The sequence below is a fragment of the Triturus cristatus genome, chromosome 9 (assembly GCF_964204655.1).
Source record: "Triturus cristatus chromosome 9, aTriCri1.1, whole genome shotgun sequence".
Lineage (NCBI taxonomy): Eukaryota > Metazoa > Chordata > Amphibia > Caudata > Salamandridae > Triturus > Triturus cristatus.
Window position 1 is genome coordinate 140,061,465 of NC_140592.1, and position 24,603 is coordinate 140,086,067.

Genomic DNA, 24,603 nt, shown 5'->3' on the forward strand with positions numbered 1-24,603 from the left:
AACACATCAAATAGCTACAGGACCCTGTCTGCAAGGTAAGTGTCAGGAAGCTAAAATTGCTAATGTTGGGGCATAGGTATCTAAGCACCACTGAATTCACCTTGCAGCTGACTCAGTCACAAAATGTCCATGGAGTGGCTAAAGATGTGGTGGGGCGGAAATGAGGGAGCATGATAGATGAATAAATAAAATCTGTATTTGTAAAGTGCAAACTACTCACCCTTACGGGTCTCAAGGCGCTGGGGGCCGTCATGGAAATTAAGTGAGCTATTGCCCAGAGTCACATGGTGCTGAGCTGAGCTGCCGCCGGAGCCGGGGATCGAACCGTGAACCCTGTGCTCCGAAGTCAGCTGCCCTGGCCGCTGCACCAGATGCAGAGCATCTTGAGCGCATCTTGAGAGCATCTTGAGAGATACTTATCATGTGGATTGTCACATTGAGGTATATATACACCCAGGCTTTACGGATCTGTCTTGCACAGCAGAACTATAAGTGCATGGGCAGGAGGCACTTTGGATAATGGGGTAATCCAACAGACATTTTGCATCTAGGAGAGCATTGCATAACTGGTATGATTGGCCTTGAACGATATGCAGAACCTACATAGTAGTAACAGGACAGAGCAGGCAGGATTACTCACAGCATAGGGCTTAAACAGGAGGTGGTGGAAGACAGTGATGTTAAGGCATCAGAGTAAAGGGTGCATATGGTATTTGTATTTGGATTCAAGCTAGCCTGGCTGATGACGGCTGATTAGCCATAAACCAGTCCCAGGATGCTTGTTTCCGGTCCATGGAAGACATGGCTTGGCAGTTCGGGCTGGACTGTTCCCATGAGGCACAGGGTCAGACTGATTTGCATATGACTATGTCTGAACTGGGGTGGCGGTGTGATGTAAAGAATGATGATGGATTAAACCCAGATCAGTTGACTGGGGGTGAGTGCTTGCAATGTTCAACACTCCGTCCATCATTCCCTTTGGTTTTGCTTTGTTCACCCTAAGTTGGCAGGGTATGCCCAGACGTGGGTCCCTTGCTCACTTTGCCACTGGATTCAAGCTAGCCTGGCTGATGACGACTGATTAGCCAGAAACCGCCCCAGGATGCTTGTTTCCGGTCCAGGGAAGACATGGCTTGGCAGTTCGAGCTGGACTGTTCCCATGAGGCACAGAGTCAGACTGATTTGCATATGGCTATGTCTGAACTGGGGTGGGGGAGTGAGCTAAAGAATGATGATGGATTAAACCCAGATCAGTTGACTGGAGGTGAGTGCTTGCAATGTTCAACACTCCGTCCATCATTCCCTTTGGTTTTCCTTTATAAAACAAATTATGCTTCCCAGAATTCATTATTGGAATTTTGAACCTTTCACAATATTGGTGACATGTAGTTTGCGGTGTTGCTTGCTGTGAAAGATAAAACCCTATATTTGGTATTTGAGAAGAGGATTGGAGAAAGAATTTCCACTTTGTTGGTGGTCATTCGCTTTTGGATAGCGAAGTGAGATGGGGATGAGTGCAGAAGGAGGAACACTCCATACACAGTTATGTCATCAATGATGTAATGTCAGCTGTATTGATGGTATCAATCATCTCATAGAACATGTCATGAATAATGTAATATTTGAGGTCATAAGCAGAGCATGGTAAGGGCACTAGCTATAGTAACTTCAGTTAACTATAACTGGTGAATTTCATTTTAATATAAATAACCTACTGCCGGTCACCAGTAGGTAGTTATAGTTAGGACCTAGTTTCCATGGCGAGGGCGCGAGTTCTAGTTATCTTAGGACACGAGTTACAGTTTCTTGAAATAACTCTTAACTATATTCTATGGTTTTCTATGGTCATAACTATAGTCTATGCTTTAACATCCCTGTTAACGTTGTGTTTTTTCAGTGTGCGTGTGTGTTTCAAAGTTTCCATTTATGAAATTTAAATTTTATGTAAAGTACATATCTTACAAGTCCTTTGTGTAATTTCTAATAGTTAAGTAGCAAATCGGTTGATGTTTTTAGAAATGCTGCACCTTCAACTGTAAGAAAGCAATACCATGTCAAGAATAACAAAGTGTAGTGTATGACAGTTTTGTTGTTGGGTCTCACATTCGATTGCATTTAAAGAAATATATTGTGTAGGTAGTACATTTTTTTTTTTTTACACTAATCAAAGTGAGCTTTTTTGTGGTATCGGCTCAACATTCAGGGCAGATGTATTAGGTTTTTTAAGACAATACCTTTGCACTGTTAATTATTTACTCGTACTCCGAGAACGCAAATCTGGTTACTGCATTGCAATTAAAAATCATAAATATGAATGTATCTTTTCAAGGTGTGTTTCTTTCCTAGTGACACATTCTGTACCTGGTTCCTCCTTCAGTCGAACTTTCTCGTTAACATGAATATCACAGATTTTAACGACGTATGTTTGACACAGTTTGCAAGCACGAGTAGTGAATTTAAGTTAAAAAGATGTAACCTCACAAATACCAAATTATTTTATTTATGCCTTCACTGCATATACTGCCGAGTGAGTTTGTGATCCAGTTTACTTATTATGAAGAGGGAAACTTCAACTGCATAACCTACAACCTCGTTTTGATTAATGGTTCTTGCCATGCCTTATCTTTTATGTTTCATCATATGGTTTAGAAATGATGTCATTTGTTCACTATTTGTCCCACTGCTCATCATCTCAGTGGTCACTCTATTTCAGGCAGGCATCGGAGGAGGCTTTCTCTACACGCTTGGAGTGGCTGCTCTAAATGAGATATCCCGTATTAGAGTGTACACAGATGATGCAGTCGACCTGGTACTCTGCTCTCCAGACACTCAGTGGATAGTGGCTGCAAACCTGTACAATGTCAATGAACTCCCAAAGGTATGTTGTTCCTCTTCATGCATTTTGTGTGTAAATTCTGCCTTTTTGAAAATGACTCTCTGTTTTTTATAGCTTGTGCTCCAACTGTTGTAACCTTATTCTTCCTCCTCCTAGTTTTCATTTCAAGCAATTCAAACATGGTGCTGCTGCTCTGAATTGTTGTTCTTTAGTAAAAGTGTATGTCACAGAGGCCAATTTCACATTTTCTGTCCTATGGTAAAATTAATTCTTGACTCTGTTAATGACATGGCGGAGGACATTTGGCATTAGCACTTGTATTTCAATACTCAGCAGCAAATGTATTAAATCAACAAAACTACATTTCTGAAGGTGTCTGGGAAAAATGTAGTCCAAAAAGTAAAACAATTGCCATCTTCAACAAATGCAGGGCAAGTCTGGTGATACAACTTTAACTCTTTGAGCTCATGTAATATATACTGAGAGAGAGGTTGGGCCTGATTCCCAGACTGCACTTTTTGGTATGTTTTGTAGTACTACAGTAGTACTAAAAAACGTATTACAAAGTTTTAATCTCAAACTGCACTTTTGTAGTAACTTACACTTTAGAGTAAGTTTACAATTTGTTGGTTTATAGAAACTGCACTTTTGCAGCAACTTACACTTTCGTAGTAAGCCCCTACCTCCATTATTTTCAATGGGAGGGTGTTGAAGTACCAGTGGTTGGCCATATGTAGTGCTGGACTTAATACACAAGTGGTTTGCCGGTATTACTTGTGCAGACAACACCGTCCTCATGGCCCAAACTTTACTTCACTCCTTTGGGAAGTTTATGGAGGACCAGGACCTGTTGGTCAACAACGCCAAGTCATATGTGATGCAGGTGGGGTCGAGTTCAAGGAAGACCTTTAATTTTAAGGTCAGGTCTACCCCAGTCCCTAAGACTAGCGCCTTCCCTTACCTGGGGGTTATGTTGGTCGCCAAACTAAGTTGGGGCCCTTTGAGAAGTAAAGAGATAGTGGAATTCCTATGGGCTAATGTGGCAGTTTTTAGGTCTCGCGAGCCAAAGGCTCGAAGAGACATTTTATATGTGGGATTTTCAGAGTGCTACCCACACTTTTGGCTGGCCTAAACCTTGAGTGCATATTCACATGCACGTGCACAGCTGCTCCTCTGCTCATTGCATTCCCCCCTCCCTTCTCACCCAGACCTTTGATGCTCTGCTCGATTACTTTCACTTTTGCCGCTTTGATGTTTGATCGCAAACGCGATCACTTCCGCTTGTTTTATTTCCTTTTCAAGCACTTCCTGTAGCCGAGAGGCATGAACCTGTGGCAGGGAGTCCTGTTTCCAAGCTAGGTGCTGTGGACACATCTTAATAGGTAAACGTTAGGCAGTCACTGATACCCGTGGTTTGCACGGTTACCCATCTAGAGAGCATTACGTTGTTTTGGTGTAACAGTCACTCCGAGTCCGATGTACCGTCGCTTACTCCCAGGTTCCTAGCGATTGGCCCCTCCTTACCCCCTTAGGCTTGTTGTATTTATTACTTTATTTGTTGTAAATAGTATAAATATAATGTTTCTTGTTACATTGTGCTCACTGCCGCAGCTGCGCACCACTCAAGGGCCGCCTTGGTTCATAAACTGCGCAGGGCTTGTAAAGCAGCGTGCTCCTTCTCGCACTCGAACCCGTGGTGTTCGGTTTCACACATTCTTCTGCAGCAGGCACATTCCTTACTGCCGTGTGACAGGAAGGGGGGGGGGGGCTGCCTCTCCCAAAGAATGGACGCTGTTTACAGTCGGCCTGTTGGACGAATCACCTTTTCACAATGGAATTAGCCCATCTCTTCCCTTACGCAGGTGGGAGAATTGGACTGCCCTGGTTTGTTTATACTGCACACGGTTTCTGTTGCTACCCTCCTCCCTGGGACACTCTATTCCTTGCCGGCCGTGAGTGAGTCATTTATTTACTGTATTTACTGTTAGCAGTTTTACACAGGACAGACTTGACCTCATGGGAGACAGAGCGTTTCACCGAAGAACAACTTGCCAGTTTACAGTTAGCTACGCAAGATAAAATTCATGATTTATGAAACCGCAAAGAGTAAAACTAAATAACACAATAAATATACGCTACGGGGTTACATGTGGTAAAATAAAATACTACAATAACTCCGTTGATTCTGATCTAGAGGTGGGCGAGTCAACAAATTGCAGGGGGAACAGAGTCAAGGCTCTCGCGTGACTCCAAGAGTCTGTGGAGGATATTTGACATGCAAATCGTGCAACAAACATCATCTAAAATTTAATAAAACCACTTGAAGATTCAAAAAAGTGCATTTCTTTCACATGCGAAAGTGTTGCACCTGAATCTGAGTGATAGTTTTTAAACGTAATTTACAAACATTCCTGCCTGCCCTGCTCCAACGATAGTGAACTAAAAAACAAGTCCGTTGTCATGTTTACCCTACATTTGGCATATATTTGTGTAAATGATAGTCTTTTAAATTAAATTTATGTGGAAACTCGCATATTTGAAGGTACTTTCATATGTGTATAAAACCTACTTTATTGTTAATCAAAGCCTTACCAATTATCTACAAGGATGAGAAAGAAACGAGCGCAAAGTCCAATCTAGGAAGGGAGAAAAATAAACTTAAATCAGTATATTAAAGCATTAAAACTTAATTTAATCAACAATATCTGTGTTTAAGCATCAGTGTTTAATTTGTAAAGGAATACGTGCTGGAGCCCGAAGTTTTGTTCAGAAGCAACGCGGCCAGAACTATTAAAGGTCGGGGTGCCGTATACCAAGGCTGCTTGATCTTGATTCGACTTCATGGCGCTTTCTTCCTCCACCTGACCCTCTCTACCCTTTTATCTTGCTCCTGCACATTCTTTTTCCATCCCTGTTCTCTCACTTTGTCACTGCGTTGCAGTCTTTTTCTTACCTCTTCCCTTTGTATTTTTCTGCCTGTTCAGGCCCTGCAACCAACTCCCAGAGAGGGGCCAACGCCACGTGCCCTTCGGCTGTACGTGACGGGGTGGGGAGTTGCTTACCCATGGGTGGTTGGGTGCAAGACCCTGTGCCCAACCCCACACTGTGGACATGGAAAGGCCACAGGCCAGGCACTGCTGTTAAACCACGCAGTGCACAGTCAAGGGCTGTGTGCAGCACAGGAGGCTAGCCACCCATGGGAGAGTGAGCCCAAGGGCCCAGCCCCCACTTTGTGTACACCACCCAACCCCACCCTGTGCACATCCATGGGGTATGGGCCCCAGGCCTCGCTGCAGGCCAGGCCCTGCTGCTAACCCCACATTGCGCATGGCTGACTGACATGAAACATATTTTTCAATTTTTGTAACTAGGAACGATGACTCCAACAGGAACTTTTATCTGTTTTTTAAAACATTTCTTGACTTTTATGTTTTGTAACTTTTTTAGACTGATCTAAAAAAAGAAAAAAGGGGCATCAAAACGTGGATGACATATTTAAGAACCCTACTTTTTAAATTATTTTTAAAAAGTTTCTTCATGAGCAGTCAACAACTGGTCCCTGCCTTCTGTACACTACTTTTCTGCAAATACAACATTTCAGCAGTCCATACAATATAGTGCAATGCACTGGTGCAGGGGGTTGGGGTCACAACTCAAAGCGGCAGCAGCATCAGGAGGAGCAGTGTCCCCAGCCCGGAGAGTGGGTAGAGTAGCAGTGGATAATAACCTGTTATTTGTAGAACGCAAACTAATCACCCCTAAGGGTCTCAAGGCGCTGGGGGCCATCGGGCCGCCGGCGATCGAACCGTGAGCCCCCTGCTCCAGAGTCAGCTGCCCTAGCCGTTGTGCCACACCTTTCCCACCTGCGCCACACCTCATATAAAAGCTCCTTCATCCTGGTCATATTTTCGCTTTGTAGCGATTAACTGCCTGCTGTGGCAGTTTTTAGGTCGAGCCTGTAACAGCGCACATGCGCTGTTCTTGCGAAGACTTCATGTAGGGGCTCTCGAAACTAACCTAAGAATCGCACACGCCGTGTGCTTTTTGTTTTGGCCCACGCTATTGGCCTTTGCGTGCGTCTTTTTAACAAAGACAGCACACAATTGGCCAAAGGCGGGCACATTGCTCCGCCCATTGCCTATTGGTGTCGGTTACCCGCACGGCCGCCATGTGGTTTCAATTATCGTGCCCAGACACTGGTGCGATAATTGAAACCAGATGTCTCGCTGTGGCGCACGCGCACCATTCGCAGGCTTGTTTTCTCTCCTTGCGAAGTGATGGTCCGCTCTTAGTTGTTGGGATAAATATCACTGAAGATAAATCTTGTAATTTTGTAAAAAGGGTATTTATGCATCATATTAAGTAAGCCTTGATTTACAGCGTACTCGCCTTGGAACTTCTTGTTTTTTAAAAGCTTCTATCACAAGACGTTCTATATGAAAAATGAGGCTGCATACTTTAAATGGAATATTAACGTGCCTAGAACCGGCTGGATGAATTGGACAATTGATACCGCTTGGGTTTATTTTATGCTGGTCCGAGTCCTCATGACAGTTTATGCTGTTGGATTATTGTGGCATACAGCTTTAAGAGAGCAGTTATAGTGAGCTGTTTGGAAAGTTCAGATCACGTCTGCGTCTGAGAGTCATGCTTTAGGCAGACTTGAGGAATGCACTGGCACCGAGCCCCTTGCCTGACGCTCGGAAACAAATGACTCCCACGGTAATATTTCTTCTAAGTTAAAGCGCCAGCTGAGCTGAGAGTTGCCCCTACCTCCGAAAACGAGAATAGTCCAATGGAGTCTCAGAAAATTTGGATAGGAACGAGATGATAGGCAAGAAGACAACCCGTTCGAAATCTTTCAGAGACAACATCGACAAAATTAGTATAAAACGAAAAAAAAACTACAAACCTGTAGCCAATGCCTGTCGCGTAAACAGCTCGTTGACAAAAAGAGAAAATGATAATGGTAATCATGCCTCGGTGACTTCAGAGTCACAGGCGCTATAGAGTCTCTCTGGGTAGCCTCAGATAAAATGGAAAAATGGCAAACAACAAATACCAATTTTTGAAACAAAATCAACAACATGAAATTATGCACTTCGACCAAAAAAGCAAACTATTTTCTATTTTCGCTGAGCTACTTCTCAAAGTGAATCTCTAAAAAAGATGAAATCTGACTGATTATACACGAAAACAAACTGACCATTACACATACTGTAGTCAGTCACTAACAATGGTTCTGCCCATGGTTGAACGTCATGTCCTTTGATTCTCACTCATTAAAACTCTATTGTAGATCCAGGGATATATTTTCAAGGAAATGGCGCAGCGCTGAGAGCAATTTTGCAGCGCGGCGCTGCGTCCTTTAAAAAAAGCATTTGCAATGCAATAGGTCTCAAATTTTTCGTGAGTTTGAGCTATTGACATTTCAAATGACAATGCCTTTTATTTTTGTTTCCGTTTTTAAAACCTAAATAAAAGGCATTGTAATTTACAATGCCAATAGCTTAAACTCACGTAAATGCGAGACCTATTGCATTGCAAATGCTTGTTAACTTTGCCTCGCGGTAGGGCAAAAAAACAATGGGTGCAATCTTATTTATTTATTTTATTTATTTATTGAGTTTTATATAGCGCTGGCTAAACCCGGAGGTATCAGAGCGCTTTACATGAGGAAGAAACATTGTTTCAGAAAATGATTACAAAGTTACCTCAGTTATTGGAGCGTAGTTACAGGAGTTACAGGAGTACAAAGCATAGCATAAACATGAGGAAAAAAATAGGCAAGGGGAAAGAAGATTAGGGGAGAGAGGGAAGTAATAGGGGAGGTAGATGGAGAATAATGGAGGGAAGAGGAGGGGGAGGGTGTAGGAGGCACAGCAGGGAGACGAGGAAAAACAGTGTCCGACGTCCGGCTGGGTAGGTGACGGCCGAGGGGTGAACCAGAGCCAAACTCCTCTATAGCAGCATGGGACAGCTCCACCGGTCATCGGCCGAAGATTGCTCGGTCATCGCAGTACATACAGAAAGGTGACAGTTTCCACCTGTGGGGGGCATAGTCCAAAAGTTCCATTGAGCGCGCCGATCACAGTGTACGCTGCTGTGCTCCCAGCGGTAATGGGATAAAAACCCAAGCCTCCTCTGTGTGAGACTCCCTTGTCTCTGTGGACTCTCTGAGGGGTCTCTGAAACTCCAGGGTATAAATGCTGGATCCCTCCCCAACAAGGGGAGAAGGAGTGCTTAGGAAAGGGGCCCACTCATGGTGGCCATTATTAGAAAATTGTAGTCCGGGCAAAATTCACCTATGTCGATAACACCTCAATTTCAAAGCGCTCTTGTCCTCATGCACGCAGTTATGCCAGCGTAGCGTTATCTGTTTCGTTTCCTTGGAGATCTATAGAGCCAAGTGTTTAGCACAAGTGACTTATGGTAGTGAAATTTGGGGCTACACATTTTAGGAGGAGCTACAAAGAATTGAAAATAGGTTCCTGAAACGCCTCCTATGTGTACCCTAGGGAACCTCTACCTTTACAGTACACGAAGAAGTGAGTATGCCTTACCTGTCATATTTGTTGTTGTTTTGGCCCCTATCTTAATGGCTCAAATTTTTGTTGAACAAGGGGAACACCTTAAATAAAGATATCCTAAGGGATTGTATGGCTCTTTACTACGCCCACTACATCCTTTGGTTTAAATATATCCTGGAAGGGTTTAGGACTCTTGGAAGGGCGGATCTCTTCAGCGACCCGGATGCAATCAATAGGAAGCATTTACTTTGGGCTAAGGAGTCTTTCTGCAGACTGCTGGTGGTGAGCAGGGAGGAGCGTGAGCTAATGAAGCCTAGTGTACATACAACTCAATAGGAACGGAGACCTATACCAGAAGGTTGTGGTCTGTGAGGAATTTCTCTCTGAGCACAGTTACTCCACCAGCCGGCTTGAGTCGTGCCACACTCTGAGGCAGACGGTACTAACAACGAGTCCCCCGAGCATCTTGATTGCTTTTGCAGCACCTTATAAATAACAGACTCGGTGCGGCACGACTCCAACCGGCTGGTGGAGTAACTGTGCTCAGATGAAATTCCTCACAGACCACAACATCCTGGTGTAGGTCTCCGTTCCTATCAAGTTGGATACCCTGACTTGGCAGCAGGACGATTGTATGCGGATCTCTATTCAATCATACAATAGGATCACAAACAACATTTCCCATCCAGTCACACATTGCGGCTGTCCGAATACCCCCCTTTGTCTTAGTCCTGAAGAAGACCCGCTTCTGACGCTTATAAAGCTGCGGTACTGTCTAGGGTCGAAACGTCAATGTTATTATCACTCTAATCCTTACAGTCTCCTGGACCGGAACTTCAAATCGGATCTGGGTCTGGTATTCATGTGTAAATCAATGGACAGAAAAGAATACGCTTGTTTATCCCCTACACTTGTGCCATTAATGTTTGTCATACCTGTATAGCACCATTGATCACACGTATCACTACATGTCACTTGTCCTGCCCTACAGTCACTAATGTTTCACCGAAAAACCTTGTTGACAGCCATATTTATTATTTGTTATGATTAACAATTTAGTAAATAATTGAACCTTTGACAATTGTTTCTTGTCTTTGTGGTGTGTTATCCTCTTCTCTTCTTGTGGAAAAAGCACGTGTCTACCACACGGAATTGTAAATTCAAATTGTATTATATACATTGATCAAAGTAATTGTATTTTCCCAATTGAACCACTTGTTTTATATACAACACAGGATTGAAGTCCCTAGCTTAATGAACATCTGGTGGAGCCATCTTCTACATAAATGTAATACTTCTGGACAAGCGCACAAACTATGCAGGAGTGGTTTTAGCTTCTAACCATACAGCCTGCATTCTTCAATTACCTCATCCTTCCACGAGAGCTCACATTTCCATATATTAAATAATCCAAAGTTCAGACAGATAAATATCATTTTGGAAGAGGCTAAAAAGAGACTTAAATAAATAACGCTATTGGCTCTTTAAGTAATTCTTGTCAAAAACATAACAAAAGTACCTTCAATTACAAGTTTATGCTGATCTAAATAATCTCTGTTAGCTCCTTATATTAGAATTGATTGTGCCCCAAAAATAAGATTGATTTATTTAGAAAAGTATTTTGGCTTGAAAACACTTCTGCCCAGATTTGTACTTTTAAAAATTCTGCACCTTATCTTTTAATTTTGAACCATAGCATCATTGTTAGAAATTGGGGTCTCTGGTTGGCAGAGGTGGGTACCTTTGTCCAAATCGGGACCCTTGCTTCTAGTCAGGGTAAGGGGAAACACACTTTAGATAACCCCTGCTCACCCCCTTGGAAGCTTGGAACATGCAGACAGGCTTATCCCAAAGGCAATGTGTAAAGTATTTGTACCAAAACTCACAGTAACACAGTGAAAACACCACAAATGGACACCACACCAGTTTAGAAAAATAAAATATCTTTATCTAAACTAAACAAGACTTAAAAATGACAAAAATCCAACATACACAGTTAAAAATGAATTTCAAAAGGTTTCAAGACCTTGTACCATAGAAAACGATGGAGGCGTGACTTTTCATCAAAGTACCTGTAGTTGCGTCAAAGATTACCAAGCCAAACAGCTGCAGCGTCAGAAAACAGAGATGCGACACTTCTCAGACCCTGAGGAGGCGATGCGAAAGTCCCGCTGCACGCAGAGGAAGGCTTGCATTGGTTGCGGACTGTATGGGGAGTGATGCGTCGATTTTTCGCGCTGGTCCGGCCCGCAGGTGATGCGTCGGAAGAACTTGCCACACAGATATGATGTGTGGAAATCCGGGATGCGTCAGCGATCGATGCGGCGGCTTCGAACGGCGCTGCGTTGGTCCTCTTCAGCCGCAATCCCTCGATGCGTCGATTTCTGTAGTTCTTCTTTCTTCCAGCTCCCAAACAGCAGCAACAACCTCCAGAGGCCCAAAACTGTCTCAGGCACATCTTGACAGGTCAGGACTCACAGCAGCATTGCTCAGGGGAGCTGGGGGTGAAGTCATTGTGTCCCTGAGACTTCAGGACAGGAGACCAGCACACTTCAGGCCTTTGGAGATCTCCTTCAAGCAGGGGACAAAGCACACAGCAAAGTCCTTCTCCTTTCCTTGGCAGAACCAGCAACTGCAGGCTAACCCCAGACACACAGCAAGGACAGTACTACTCCTCAGTCTCTCCAGCTCTTCTCCTTGGCAAAGGTTCCTCTTGAATTCCAGGAATGATCTAAAGTTCAGGGGTTTTAGGTTTAATACTTATATCCCAAAATGTCTTTGTTCTCTTTGTGCAAGGGGCTCTGAGCCCAGTTCAAACCAGTTCTGGAGGCACTCTGCCAGTGCACAAGAACCTCCTTTGTCAGTGTGGGCCTTGGTCCCAGACACACCATAGGGAGACGGAGCACACATTGTGGAAGGCAGGCACAGCCCTATTCAGTTACAGGTGCTACTCCTCCAATCACTCCAAATGCAAATCAGGCCTATTCAGCCTAGTGCTGACTCATCCAGACTCCTGGATCCACTGCACCTCCCCAGCCCCTGTCACTCCAAAGCCAGACAGTTAATCCACAAACCGGCAGAGGCACACAGAAAGGCTGAACAAGAAAATAGCCACTTTCTAAAAGTGCTATTTTCAAACACATAATTTAAAAACCATCTTTACTAAAAGATGTATTAATAAATTCTGCGTTCAGGGGTACTAAACTCAATTTTTCTATCTGTTGGACTTGGCCCTTTTTGCAGGGTCATCCCTGAACTTTTTTGCCTTCCTCCTGTATTTTTTCTGACCTGTTGTTGGCTGTTTTATGACTCTGGGCACTTTACCACTGCTGACCAGTGCTAAAGTGCATATGCTCTCCCTATGGTAAATGACTATATTGATTGGATTCCATGATTGGCTTATTTGGTTTACTGTCAGACCCTAGTACAGTGCACCAGGAGTGCCCAAGGCTTGTAAATCCAAATGCTGCTAGTGGGCTTGCAGCACTGGTTGTGCCACCCACAGAAGCAGCCTTGTAAAGCGTGTCTAAGGTCAGCCATTGTAGAGCCTGCATGCAGTCTGGTACTGTCATGCTGACTGGGCAAGTGCACCCACTTGCCAGTCCCTAAACCTTCCCTTAACTTCATATTAGCCAGACAGTCAATCCACAAACCGGCAGAGGCACACAGAAAGGCTGAACAAGAAAATAGCCACTTTCTAAAAGTGCTATTTTCAAACACATAATTTATAAACCATCTTTACTAAAAGATGTGTTATTAAATTCTGCGTTCAGGGATACTAAACTCCATTTTTCTATCTTATCCGTATGGGAAGATATGCTTGTAAAATGTTAGAAAACATTCCCCATTCTGTCCTATGGGCAAGTTAGCCTTTCAATAGTGAAAAACAAAATTGGCAGTATTTCACTATCAGGAAATATTACACACACCAGTACATGTCCTACCTTTCACATACACTGCACCCTGCCCAGGGGGTACCGGTGGCCCGCCATAGGGGTGCCCTATGTATAAGGGACTGGTAAGGCCTCGCAAGTGGGTGCACTTGCCAAGTCGATATGGTAGTTAGCAAACTGCGCACAGGCACTGCGGTGGCAGGCCTGAGACATCTTTTCAGGGCTACTCATGTGGGTGGCACAATTAGTGCTGCAAGCCCACTAGTAGCATTTGACTTACCCGCCCTGGCACACTCAGTGCACTTTACTAGGGGCCTACTGGTAAAACAAATATGTCAGTCAGGGAGAACCAATCGCAGTAGCAACTTACACAGGGAGCACTTGCACTTTGACACTGATTAGCAGTGGCAAAGTGCCCAAAGCATCTAAGCCAGCAAAAACGAAATCCAGCACAGCCTCAAAAACCCAGGGGGTAGAGGCAAAACGTCAGGGAAAAGCACACCAAGGATGCCAGGTCCAACAATCATAATATTACCTGCCTCAGAAAGAAGAATTCCATTCCTACTTTTTCTTATGTAGTATTCTTTGGCAGAGAAAATATCACTCAATAGTTATTGTTTGGAGTCGGATCTAGCCAATTGGTCATCATATTTGAAATAGATCCAGCACCATAGTTGACCAGTGGGTGCAGGTCGTGTGGTGGAGAGGGCGCTCTGTTACAATGGTCATACCATTTGAAGTATCTTAGCTTTGTGAAAGAACTTTGAGGAATTTTTACTTCCAACTTAAGAGGGACCTCCAATAATGGCTAGAGGTACTATGAATGTCTAACCAAGCTCAAGATATATATTTATACATGTGTGTATATATATTATATATATATATATATATATATATATATATATATATTCACTGAAAAAACCATAGGTTTCAGACATGTTATAGTTAGCGGAAATTTTACTGATAAAAAACCAATGAAATTCCCCCGTTATAGTTAGTGCAGGCAACTATAACTCACGCGACCGCAATCCTCTGCTGATGCTAATACTGTATTTAGACACTTATTTGCCCATGTCTTCTTCCATAAATTTTTAGCTATACATATATTAGAAATATTTTTTTTTCATAAAGACACATATGTCATCAGCAGAAGATTGCGGTCGCGTGAGTTATAGTTGCCTGCACTAACTATAACGGGGGAATTTCATTGGTTTTTTATCAGTAAAATTTCCGCTAACTATAACATGTCTGAAACCTATGGTTTTTTCAGTGAATTTGCAAGGTTTTTTAAATGCTAATTCCTAACTATAACGTGTGTGAAACCTATGGTTTTTTCAGTGAATTTGTACGTTTTTTTAAATGCTAAGTTACTTTACGCCATTCGTGGCGTGCACGCCCACTTAACGCAGTTCGTTCCGTGCGCGCACGGTGTGCTTCGCGCACCGTGTGCGCACGGTGAGCACGCGGTGCGCTTCGCGCACCGCGCGCCCACTTTACGCAGTTAGTGCCGTACACGCAAGGTGGGCACGCAGGGCGCTACGCGCACCGCGTGCCCACGTTACGCACCGTGCGCACATGGAGGACATATTATGCGCTTCCTTGTGATAGGTAATCTGTTAAATTTAATTTGTAAGTGATGACAATAATATGCCATGCACAGAGAGTGTTTTTTTTTTTTATTAAAATTTTTAGCGTAAGCGCACCGTACGTGTACGGTAAGCGTAATCGGCGAAATTTTCAAAAAATTAAAATTTACCGTTTTTGGCCTTTGAGGACTCAACTAACATGGCTATGTGCATGGGCGCTGTCTAAACAGCCCCTTTATATGTTTTTTGCCTTTATTTACAGCCCCCCCCTCAGAGTGCGAGAGAGAAAATGGCGGCCGCCGCTTCCTGGTTTCGACCGATTCGAATGTTTACTTAGATGTAACAGCCAATCAGAATCGCGCTCGCGCACGCCACCGTACGCGTACGGTAAGCTTACGGTAAGCGTACCGTAAGCTGGCTCAGATATATATATTGATTTAAAGGCTATTTTCTCAGAATCTACTGAACAGATTTACACCAAACCTACAAAAGGCACTTCCTTGACCTGAGGACTACCTCTCTGCCAAATTTCTAGTAATTCTGTTCAGCCGTTCGGGCTGTAGCCCTGTCTAAAGGTCCTATGGAAAAATGCATGGGAAAAACGCGTTTTGGGACCCCCCTTTTTTCTCAGCCCCCGCTTGACGAATCCCCCCGAGACTTTCAGGGTAGGAGCGGAGCGTAGCACCCCACCTATTTTGAGAAATTCACGAGGATTCGTCAAGTTATTCAAAATAGAATGTTGCGGATTTCCTATGGAAAAGGGGTCCTAACTATAACTACCTACTGGCGACCGCCAGTAGGTAATATATATATATATATATATAGCCAGTAGGTAGTTATAGTTAGGACCCCTTTTCCATAGGAAAACCTCAACATTCTATTTTGAATAACTTTGGCGCCGGTCGATGAATCCTCGCGAATTTCTCAAAATAGGTGGGGCGCTACGCTCCGCTCCTACCCTGAAAGTCTCGGGGGGATCCGTCAAGCGGGGGCTGAGATAAAAGGGGGGTCCCAAAACGCGTTTTCCCCATGCATTTTTCCATAGGACCTTTAGAACGAGCTACAGCCCGAACGGCTGAACAGAATTACTCGAAATTTGGCAGAGAGGTAGTCCCTAGGTCAAGGAAGTGCCTTTTGTAGGTTTGGTGTAAATCTGTTCAGTAGATTCTGAGAAAATAGCCTTTAAATCAATATATATATCTGAGCCCGCTTACGGTACGCTTACCGTACGCTTACCGTAAGCGTACGGTGGCGTGCGCGAGCGCGATTCTGATTGGCTCTTAGATCTTAGTAAACATTCGAATCGGCCGAAACCAGGAAGCGGCGGCCGCCATTTTGTGTATTTCACTCAGAAAAAAAAGAGTGAAAACAAGAAAAGGGGGCAATGAGGAGAGTTACAGACCCCCTTACATTTGTGAGGGGGTCAAAGAAGGACTGTAAAGTACAAAGAAAACATTTATTGATTTTAAAAAAAATCACGGGGTACGCGTACGGTAAGCTTACGGTAAGCGTACGGTAGAAAAAAAAAACAAAAAAAAATGAAAATCAGATTTAAGTGTTTAGATATTAGGGGGCTCTAAAAAGAGCCGTTGTGTTTATGAAATGATTTTTTAGTGGTACCTACAAGTAAGTACCGATGCAGAGTCTAAGGTTCAAGAGGAAGACTCTGTTCCCTTCATCATTGAAGTGCACACCATCTCCTCTATAAATGTCTTGCATGTCATAACGCAAGTTGTTGTGGTAAATGGCACCCATACCATAGTCACGGAGGAAAGCAGAAACAGATTTGTTGACGTGCTTTCTTGCTTTGTCATCGCACCGCGTGCCCACCGTGCGTGCACGGCACTAACTGCGTAAAGTGGGCGCTGTGCGCGAAGCGCACCGCGTGCTCACTGTGCGCGCACGGTGCGCGAAGCGCACCGTGCGCGCACGGAACGAACTGCGTTAAGTGGGCGCGCACGCCACGAATGGCGTAAAGTAACTTAGCATTTAAAAAACCGTACAAATTCACTGAAAAAACCATAGGTTTCACACACGTTATAGTTAGGAATTAGCATTTAAAAAACCTTGCAAATTCACTGAAAAAACCATAGGTTTCACACATGTTATAGTTAGCGGAAATTTTACTGATAAAAAACCAATGAAATTCCCCCGTTATAGTTAGTGCAGGCAACTATAACTCACGCGACCGCAATCTTCTGCTGATGACATATGTGTCTTTATGAAAAAAAAATATTTGTAATATATGTATAGCTAAAAATGTATGGAAGAAGACATGGGCAAATAAGTGTCTAAATACAGTATTAGCATCAGCAGAGGATTGCGGTCGCGTGAGTTATAGTTGCCTGCACTAACTATAACGGGGGAATTTCATTGGTTTTTTATCAGTAAAATTTCCGCTAACTATAACATGTGTGAAACCTATGGTTTTTTCAGTGAATATATATATATATATATATATATATATATATATATATATATTTATTTATTTCTCCTTTAGAGAGGGATAGCTTTGTCTGGGCAGAAGGGCGCAGCAAAACCAAAGGGGATAATGGACGTAGTGTTGAACATTGCAAGCACTCACCCCCAGTCAACTGATCTGGGTTTAATCCATCATCATTCTTTAGCTCACTCCGACACCCCATTTCAGACATGGCCATATGCGCCATATGGACAGAAGGGAGCACAGCATGCAGTATAAGTCAAAATAATACCCTTACAGGCTTAGAATGCCACATACATTATGCAAAAACTTGTACACAGCCTGATATACAGCCTGGCAGGAGCATTTTTAAAAATCTCCTGCCAAATGGTAGCAGAATTTTTATCTCTTTCCCTGCCTACACTGGTGCTGTCGGGGAAACAGATCAAGATATTGCTCCTGCCTGGAGCATAAATAGCTGCTCCCTCCAGGTGGGAGCAATGCCAGCTCCCATATCATGCAGGAGCCAACTGGGGTCCTGGGTCTCCACCGTGACCCCAACAGGTGTATGGTGGGTGCCCTGTGTGGGCACCAGTGGTGGGGTCCCTGGGGTCCATATACAGCCCAGGGAAGGGGGGCCACATGCCCCTCTCCCTACTAAATATGGCTGAACCCCGGCTGTATGGGTGCAGAAAGTTTGTATGCTTACTGATGGCAGTTGCATTGACATTCTTGTAAATTCACAATTTCAGAAACCAGCTACACCATTTATGAAAAAAATGTTACTAACAATTCCTGAAACCTTGCTACCGGGTAACACTAGCAGTGCATTCTAAGAGCACTACCTCCTAATTTTGTGAGATCACAGAAACATTTGGATTTTATTAGTCATATAGATGGGTTCAATGTATGATAGAGTTATTGGGCGGTCTTCTTTACAATACATCAACATTATTTGTAGGTCAGACCATTAAAATACGAATGGTGATGCTTTTATCTTAATGCATCGAAACACTATTTCATGTATTTAGGATTTTTGTCAGCATCACTTTTGGCCACCTCCAAGCTTTTCAATAGGTTAGAAAGTATATGATGAAAAAGCAAGAAAAGACTCTGTTTTGCTAGTTGGGTGACCCACTAGGTGCATCAGGTGACATTGACATTTTTTGTAGTTACAAGCACTAGTTCTAAAGATTTTCTGAGGCATACTTGAGAATCTTATACTACTCAGACAACTTTTTTATTTTACAGAGTTTTATATACCGCAAACTTGACCCAAATCCGGTATCAGTGCGCTTTACAAAGCACCAGTTGCATTACATGAGAACACATTGATTTTTTTTGTGATTTTTTTTTTGTTAGGCACGGGGAGATTAAGGGGCATATGTATCAACATCACCATTTGCGATTCTCAAATAGCGATTGTTAAGGAATCGCTATTTGAGAATTGCAAAACGGGATGTATTTAAAAATTCGCAAACTTTTTGCGATTTCTTAAAATTCCTTAATTGCGATTAGCAAATTGCGAAATCGCAATTAAGGAATACCTGCCCATTCATTTCTGTGGGCCAGGAGACCCATAGAAATGAATGGGAAGTAATTCTCAAATAGCGAATTCGCAATTTGCTAATCGCTATTCGAGAATAATTTCAAAGGTGCAAGGGTGTCATGATGACACCCTGATGCACCCCTGAAATGAGCATGTGTGTGCATATGGCGCACATACATGCCCTAAGGGCATGTATGAGCGTCACGTGGAACTTTGCAAAATTAAAAATAGTGCATTTTGAAAGGAAATCGCAAATTACCACCAACTGGAAGTTGGTGGTAATTTGCGATTTGTTAAGGATAATTCACACAACTTGGGTGCTTTTTACATATCATTTAAGAAATCGCAATGTGCGATTTCTTAAATGGTTAGGCAAAATTAAGAAATCGCTAAATTAGCAATTCCTTAATTTTGCGATGGGATTTTGCCTAATACATCCCGTTTTGCGAATTTTTACTCGCAAACGCTGTATTTTGCGATTCGCAGCGTTTGCGAGTAAAAATTAGCTTGATACATATGCCCCTAAGTGATTTGCCCAGAATCACAGGATATTCAGCGTCATTGCCGAGACTCTAACACAGTTCCCCAGATTCAAGGTCGACTGCCCTAGCCGTTAGGCCAACTCCTCTCCCCAACTAAAACGGATCAGTATTTGAATCAACAGTACAGTGAATTGTTGTTTTAATAGATTATACTTTGAAAGCCTTAATATTCAAAGCAACCTCTAGTCTTAAAAAGGAGCCATGATTGGCAACCACTGTGAACAATATGACATCTTGAAAACTATGGAAGTTCACAGGAATGCATGGTGGAAACGGATAATGTTGCATGTGAAAGACTATAATTTTGGTCGTGAAATTTGTAGCAAGAGTAAAGTAATTACATTTTCAACCTAATATGTTAAGTCCATAGTGGGTTATTTGTTAAGATTCTGTGACAGATTTGCACCTATCTCCAGGATTCACTACAATACGGGAACTCGAGGACTTATTGGCTAAGACGGCCCATCTTGTCTTATTTCATGCACAGTCAAGGGTAATACCATTGCCCAGATCTTTTTAAGGAACAAATTGAGTCTTTTCTGGTTTACATTTGGCTAGCATATCTAATTGTTTGTTATAGTTTGACTCACATTTCTGGAGAGTGCTCCACCACCACAATGGGTAATGCTTTTCTTGACCAGGTGCTGTAAGAACGTGGAATATTATTTCAGGTGGGTGGATACCCACCTCAAGGAATAGTGACACTATACTGTTAGGGTTAACCCCAAAATTCACTAAATGAATCTGAGTTCAACCCCCTGGTAGCTATGACTTAGACCAGATAGGCATAACATAGGGTAGTGTGTAAAGTCTTTATGTAGTACCAAAGTACATTTTAATAAACAAAATGACAAAGGCTTTAAGTGACAACAGCACCAATGATGGTCTACGGTCATGGTATTTGGGAACCTAGAATCACTTTGAGGCTGTCCGCAAAGGATCCCGAGGTTGGATACATCAAACAGGATGGCCCAGTCAAGGATTTTACCTTCAGAGTTGAGGCCTGATTTAGAGTTTGGCGGGTGGGTTACTTTGTCACAAATATGACGGATATCTTCTCCGCCACGTGCCATTGGATATAATACACTTGTAATACGGCAGACTGGATATCTGGCAAGTTTGTGATGGAATAACCCGTCTGCTGAACTCTAAATCAGACCCTTACTATCACAAAAGGAAGTCAGAATCCCTCTGCAAGCCAAGGCAGCATGCTTTATCTGGGATGGTCTCACCAAAGTCTGATAGGCATTGAACGAGATCCTGTTAAAGCCATTGATTTTGAGGGAAAAACTCACATTTCACTTCTAGTGCCATTGTTGCGTTGATCGGATATTTTCAACACCTTCATCTTTTCAAGATTTCTACTTTTGTACTTAGAGCTTGATTTAGATTTCAGCAAACAGGTTACTCTGTCACAACAGTGAAGGATATCCTGTCCGCCGAAATATAAATCCCAGGATATCCTGTGGGATTTATATTTGGGTGGACAGGATATTCGTCACCGCTGTGACGGAGTTACCCATCCACCAAAATCTAAATCAGGCCCTTAGTCTCAGAAATGGAGCGTGGATTTCTCTAGCAGGAGAAGACGACAGGCTGTAGCCAAAGAATGCTCCACTGAGTGAGATACTTTCTTGTAATCGCTGATGACACCTTGCTCTCCATCCGGAATCCCGTGAATTATTTGTACGCTGTACTTCGGGAGGTGGTTCGTTTTGGTGAGCTTTCCGGGTTAAAAATTAATTGGACTAAGTCCATTGTGTTTCCATTGATGCCCGCAACCACTCCCATAGAGCTAGATTTCCCTCTAGCCTGGACCACAGAGCCCGTGCGCTATCTGGGCATACAAATCCATACGGACATGGAGATAGTTTTCAAGAAAAACGATGGGAGGGCACTTACTAAATTAGAGGAGGACGTTGAAAGATGGATACGATTGCCTATATCGGTTTTGGGGCGGGTCTCGTTAATGAAAATGGTGAAACTGCCAAGGTTTCTATTCTTATTTTTAAATATTCCAATGGTTCTCCCAGCACATTTCCCTTACTGTCTGGTAGGGCTGGTAGCTCCGGATTTAGACTTGTATTACAGAGTTGCGAAAAGTTTGCATGTGTTTCATTGGATACACTGGACACTAGACCCACCACACTTACATGTCAAGAGGGTTGCAGTCGCTTCTTATGACCTACCTAATAGTCTGTTTTGCCCCCCAGACCGTCGAACGGGAATTCTTGACTCCATAAACTCTACGGTCCACACAGGGTGGAATTTGGTTAAGAGACAGGACTGTAACATTCTCTACCCCCCACTAGCTCCGCTGGAATGGAGCGTTTGCTTCAGGTGTGTGGAGACCGCGCAGTGATGAGGGCTTTGCAGACTTTGAATATTAATGTGAAAGGCGATCTCTTCTTGGAGGGGAGAGTTCGAACATGGGATGAGGCTATACCGGAGGTTGCCACTCCAACTCCATTAGTTCAGTTTCAGTATCACAGGGTGAGACATGCCCTGCGCGAGATCCTTGACGAAGACATGGTGGAGCCCCCTGAGGTCAACCCGCTCACACTTACACTACAGGCAGAAACACCAGTCAAGTTAGTGTCCAAGGTCTATGGAATCGCACAGGCTTATCACAAACACTCCTACACAAAGTCTAGACTGGAGTGGCAAAGGGACCTGGGTATAAGTATTGATGATGACACTTGGAGGTACTGCTGCGAGGCGACACGCAGCGTGCCCCTAAATGGTCGGCACCGCCTTATACATTTTAAATATTTGCAGAGAGTATACCACACTTCAGAGTGACTATTTAGATATGGGCTGTGCGAGTTAGCTGAGTGCGAGAGATGCAGTGTGTGTCCGGCGGACTCTCTGAATGTAGCCTGGACATGTCCCTCAAATGCCAAGTTCTGGAAAAAGGTGCTTCAGACATTGAGCGACATTACAGAGGTGCCGTTTCTCCCTGACCCGATTATAGCCTTGCAGGGATACACTAAGGGAATTAAGAAGGGACTTAGGCAATTAGTAGAAATGGGCATGCTTATTGCAAAGCATAGATTGGCCATGTGCTGGGCGCGAGGTCCTCCTCCTACTATGCAAGAGTGGTCGTACAACATGTTGTATTGTAACACGCAGTCAGAATTGTATAGCGAGTTGCTTCGCTCCCCCCCTAGCCGACCTAAAAACGTCTGAGGTTTGTACCAAACATACCTTGCTGGACAGACCCTTCTGACTGCAAGCCCTGCTGAGGTAGAAGACACAAGATAAAGGGTAGTGATCCTAATTAAAGGGGTGCGGGTATTAGCTCTGCTTGACCAATCTAGCAAATAATTTGTATTATAGGAGATCGGAACAGTACCAGTAACGTGTATTGCATAATTTAGTTGTGACTACTGTTGGTTTTACACACAAAAAAAAGGGTTTGCATTATTTTGCTTCTTCAACTGCATACTCACATGTGGCTGCCATGTGACCTATCCTATGTAATGGTCGGCAATTATCATGTAAATGTTAGGCATGACATGTTTTTATTGTTTACTGTGCAACCTGATAACTAAAATAAAAAAACTTGCTTGCCATTGCCAGCTGAAGTGGATTTGCAGCTGTGCAGAAGTTGCAGGAAGAACAAACCTGTTTCTTCAGTCCAGCAAAGTCGTGACTTTGCCAGATCTGCTCGGGATGTTAGTCCCGGTCCTCCATTGGCTGGAAGTCAGAATTTGTCCGGACACTTTGCAGTGGTAATCCCATTTTTCCTAAGGCTGTCATGCTTCAATGGGCTTCTGAGGGCTTGGTTCAGCAAAGGCCTTGTACCGGGTGCCATGCAGGTCCAGTTGTGACTGGGTAACTGGTCCCCAGGAAAACTTCAGCCTTTTGTGTTCTTGTAGCACACAGTAGATCAGCCTACTCACCCTTGAAGTCCACTTCTTTGTCCTGGGTGTAGGAAGGGGCAGATTCAGACCCTTCACTACTCAATTCACCACAAGCAGTCATCTTCTGATCTTCTGCAGGTCCGGAATGTGCTCAGAGGAGTGTGCCTTGAGGTGCCACATTAATTGTTGGCACTAGCTTGTGGTTGAGGGTGGCTCCTGGATGCTCTATAACCAACGGGGTGATGGTTTCTAGAGGCACCCCTACCCTTTTTTTCATCAGGTCCTATTTGTCCCTCGTTTGAAGTTCAAGCCCCTTGCGGTATCTCGTGAAGGTATTCTCTCCATTGGGGGTCATCTTGGCTCGTTGTCTTCAATCGATTTTTACTTTTAATGACAGGTACAGCATGGCCTACTCTGAATAATGTTCTATACATATTGTTTCTGCCCGTATCGGGAATTTGTTGTTTTTTCGGCGAAACCCAATTTTTTGGTCAAACTTTCTTTATTGAGTTTTTTATAGGGCACATTTTCATAGGGCACAGCATTGTACGAAGGTACAATGAGCACATCAGAAGTAAGCATTCGATTGATAATAGTACAGACAGTATACAATATGTAATTACATTTACCTCGTAAATAGACATTTCAATGAAAGCTTTGTCACCAAATGATCTTTCTCATTGAATCATAACAATTGCCCAACAACAATCCCCTCTCCTCTGAAAAACCTCAAACTATAAACCATGAGTGAGGATAACGGAGCTGTGTGTTGTGTGATGGATGTGGGAAACGAGGTCCAAGGGGACCTTTCTATAGGGCTGCGGGTAGTCACAGAGTCTTCACCAGTACTCCTATGATTTCATATCTGAAAAAGATAAAGTGCTGAAGTACAGGTGGGACAAGCCGTGGGTAGAAGGCCGACGGACAGGAAGGGCACCAGGGTGAACCTCAAGTATATTCAACATTTTTATAGTTATACAGGTGTATGTCAGTCATTCTTTCAACTGTTAAGGCCTGCCACATCTGGCATGCCACTGGGCAATAAGGGTGCCACTGTTTTTTTCCAAGAAGCCATCAACGCTGTCTTGGCCCCCCCACCCTAGGCATAACCACATGATTTTGTGATCGCCTGAGGTTTGGCGGTTGAGGGACTTATCTTGCAGACCCAAAAGGACGAAGCCTGACGTAGATGGGATCAGGTACCTCAAAATGTTTGTAATTTGAGCTAAAATTTCAGACCAGCAAGGACAGATTATGGGACAGTCCCAGCATATGTGACGGAAATCCCTGAGTAACCTGCACACTCTCCAGCAAAGGTCAGACGTCTTGGGATAAATTATTTTCAGTTTAGTGGAATAAAGATACTAATCATACAGTAT

The 24,603-nt window shown here is 43.5% G+C and overlaps 1 protein-coding gene across 2 annotated transcripts in view; it reads left to right on the forward strand.

Annotated features, from left to right (window-relative positions):
• Positions 1 to 24,603, forward strand: part of FBXW12 (F-box and WD repeat domain containing 12) — a 164,486-nt gene that overhangs the window by 55,229 nt on the left and 84,654 nt on the right. For both annotated transcript variants that reach the window (XM_085624555.1, XM_085624556.1), the window contains one exon: positions 2,714 to 2,878. In XM_085624555.1, the coding sequence (XP_085480681.1) occupies positions 2,714 to 2,878 (165 nt within the window). The remainder of the gene's footprint in view (positions 1 to 2,713; positions 2,879 to 24,603) is intronic.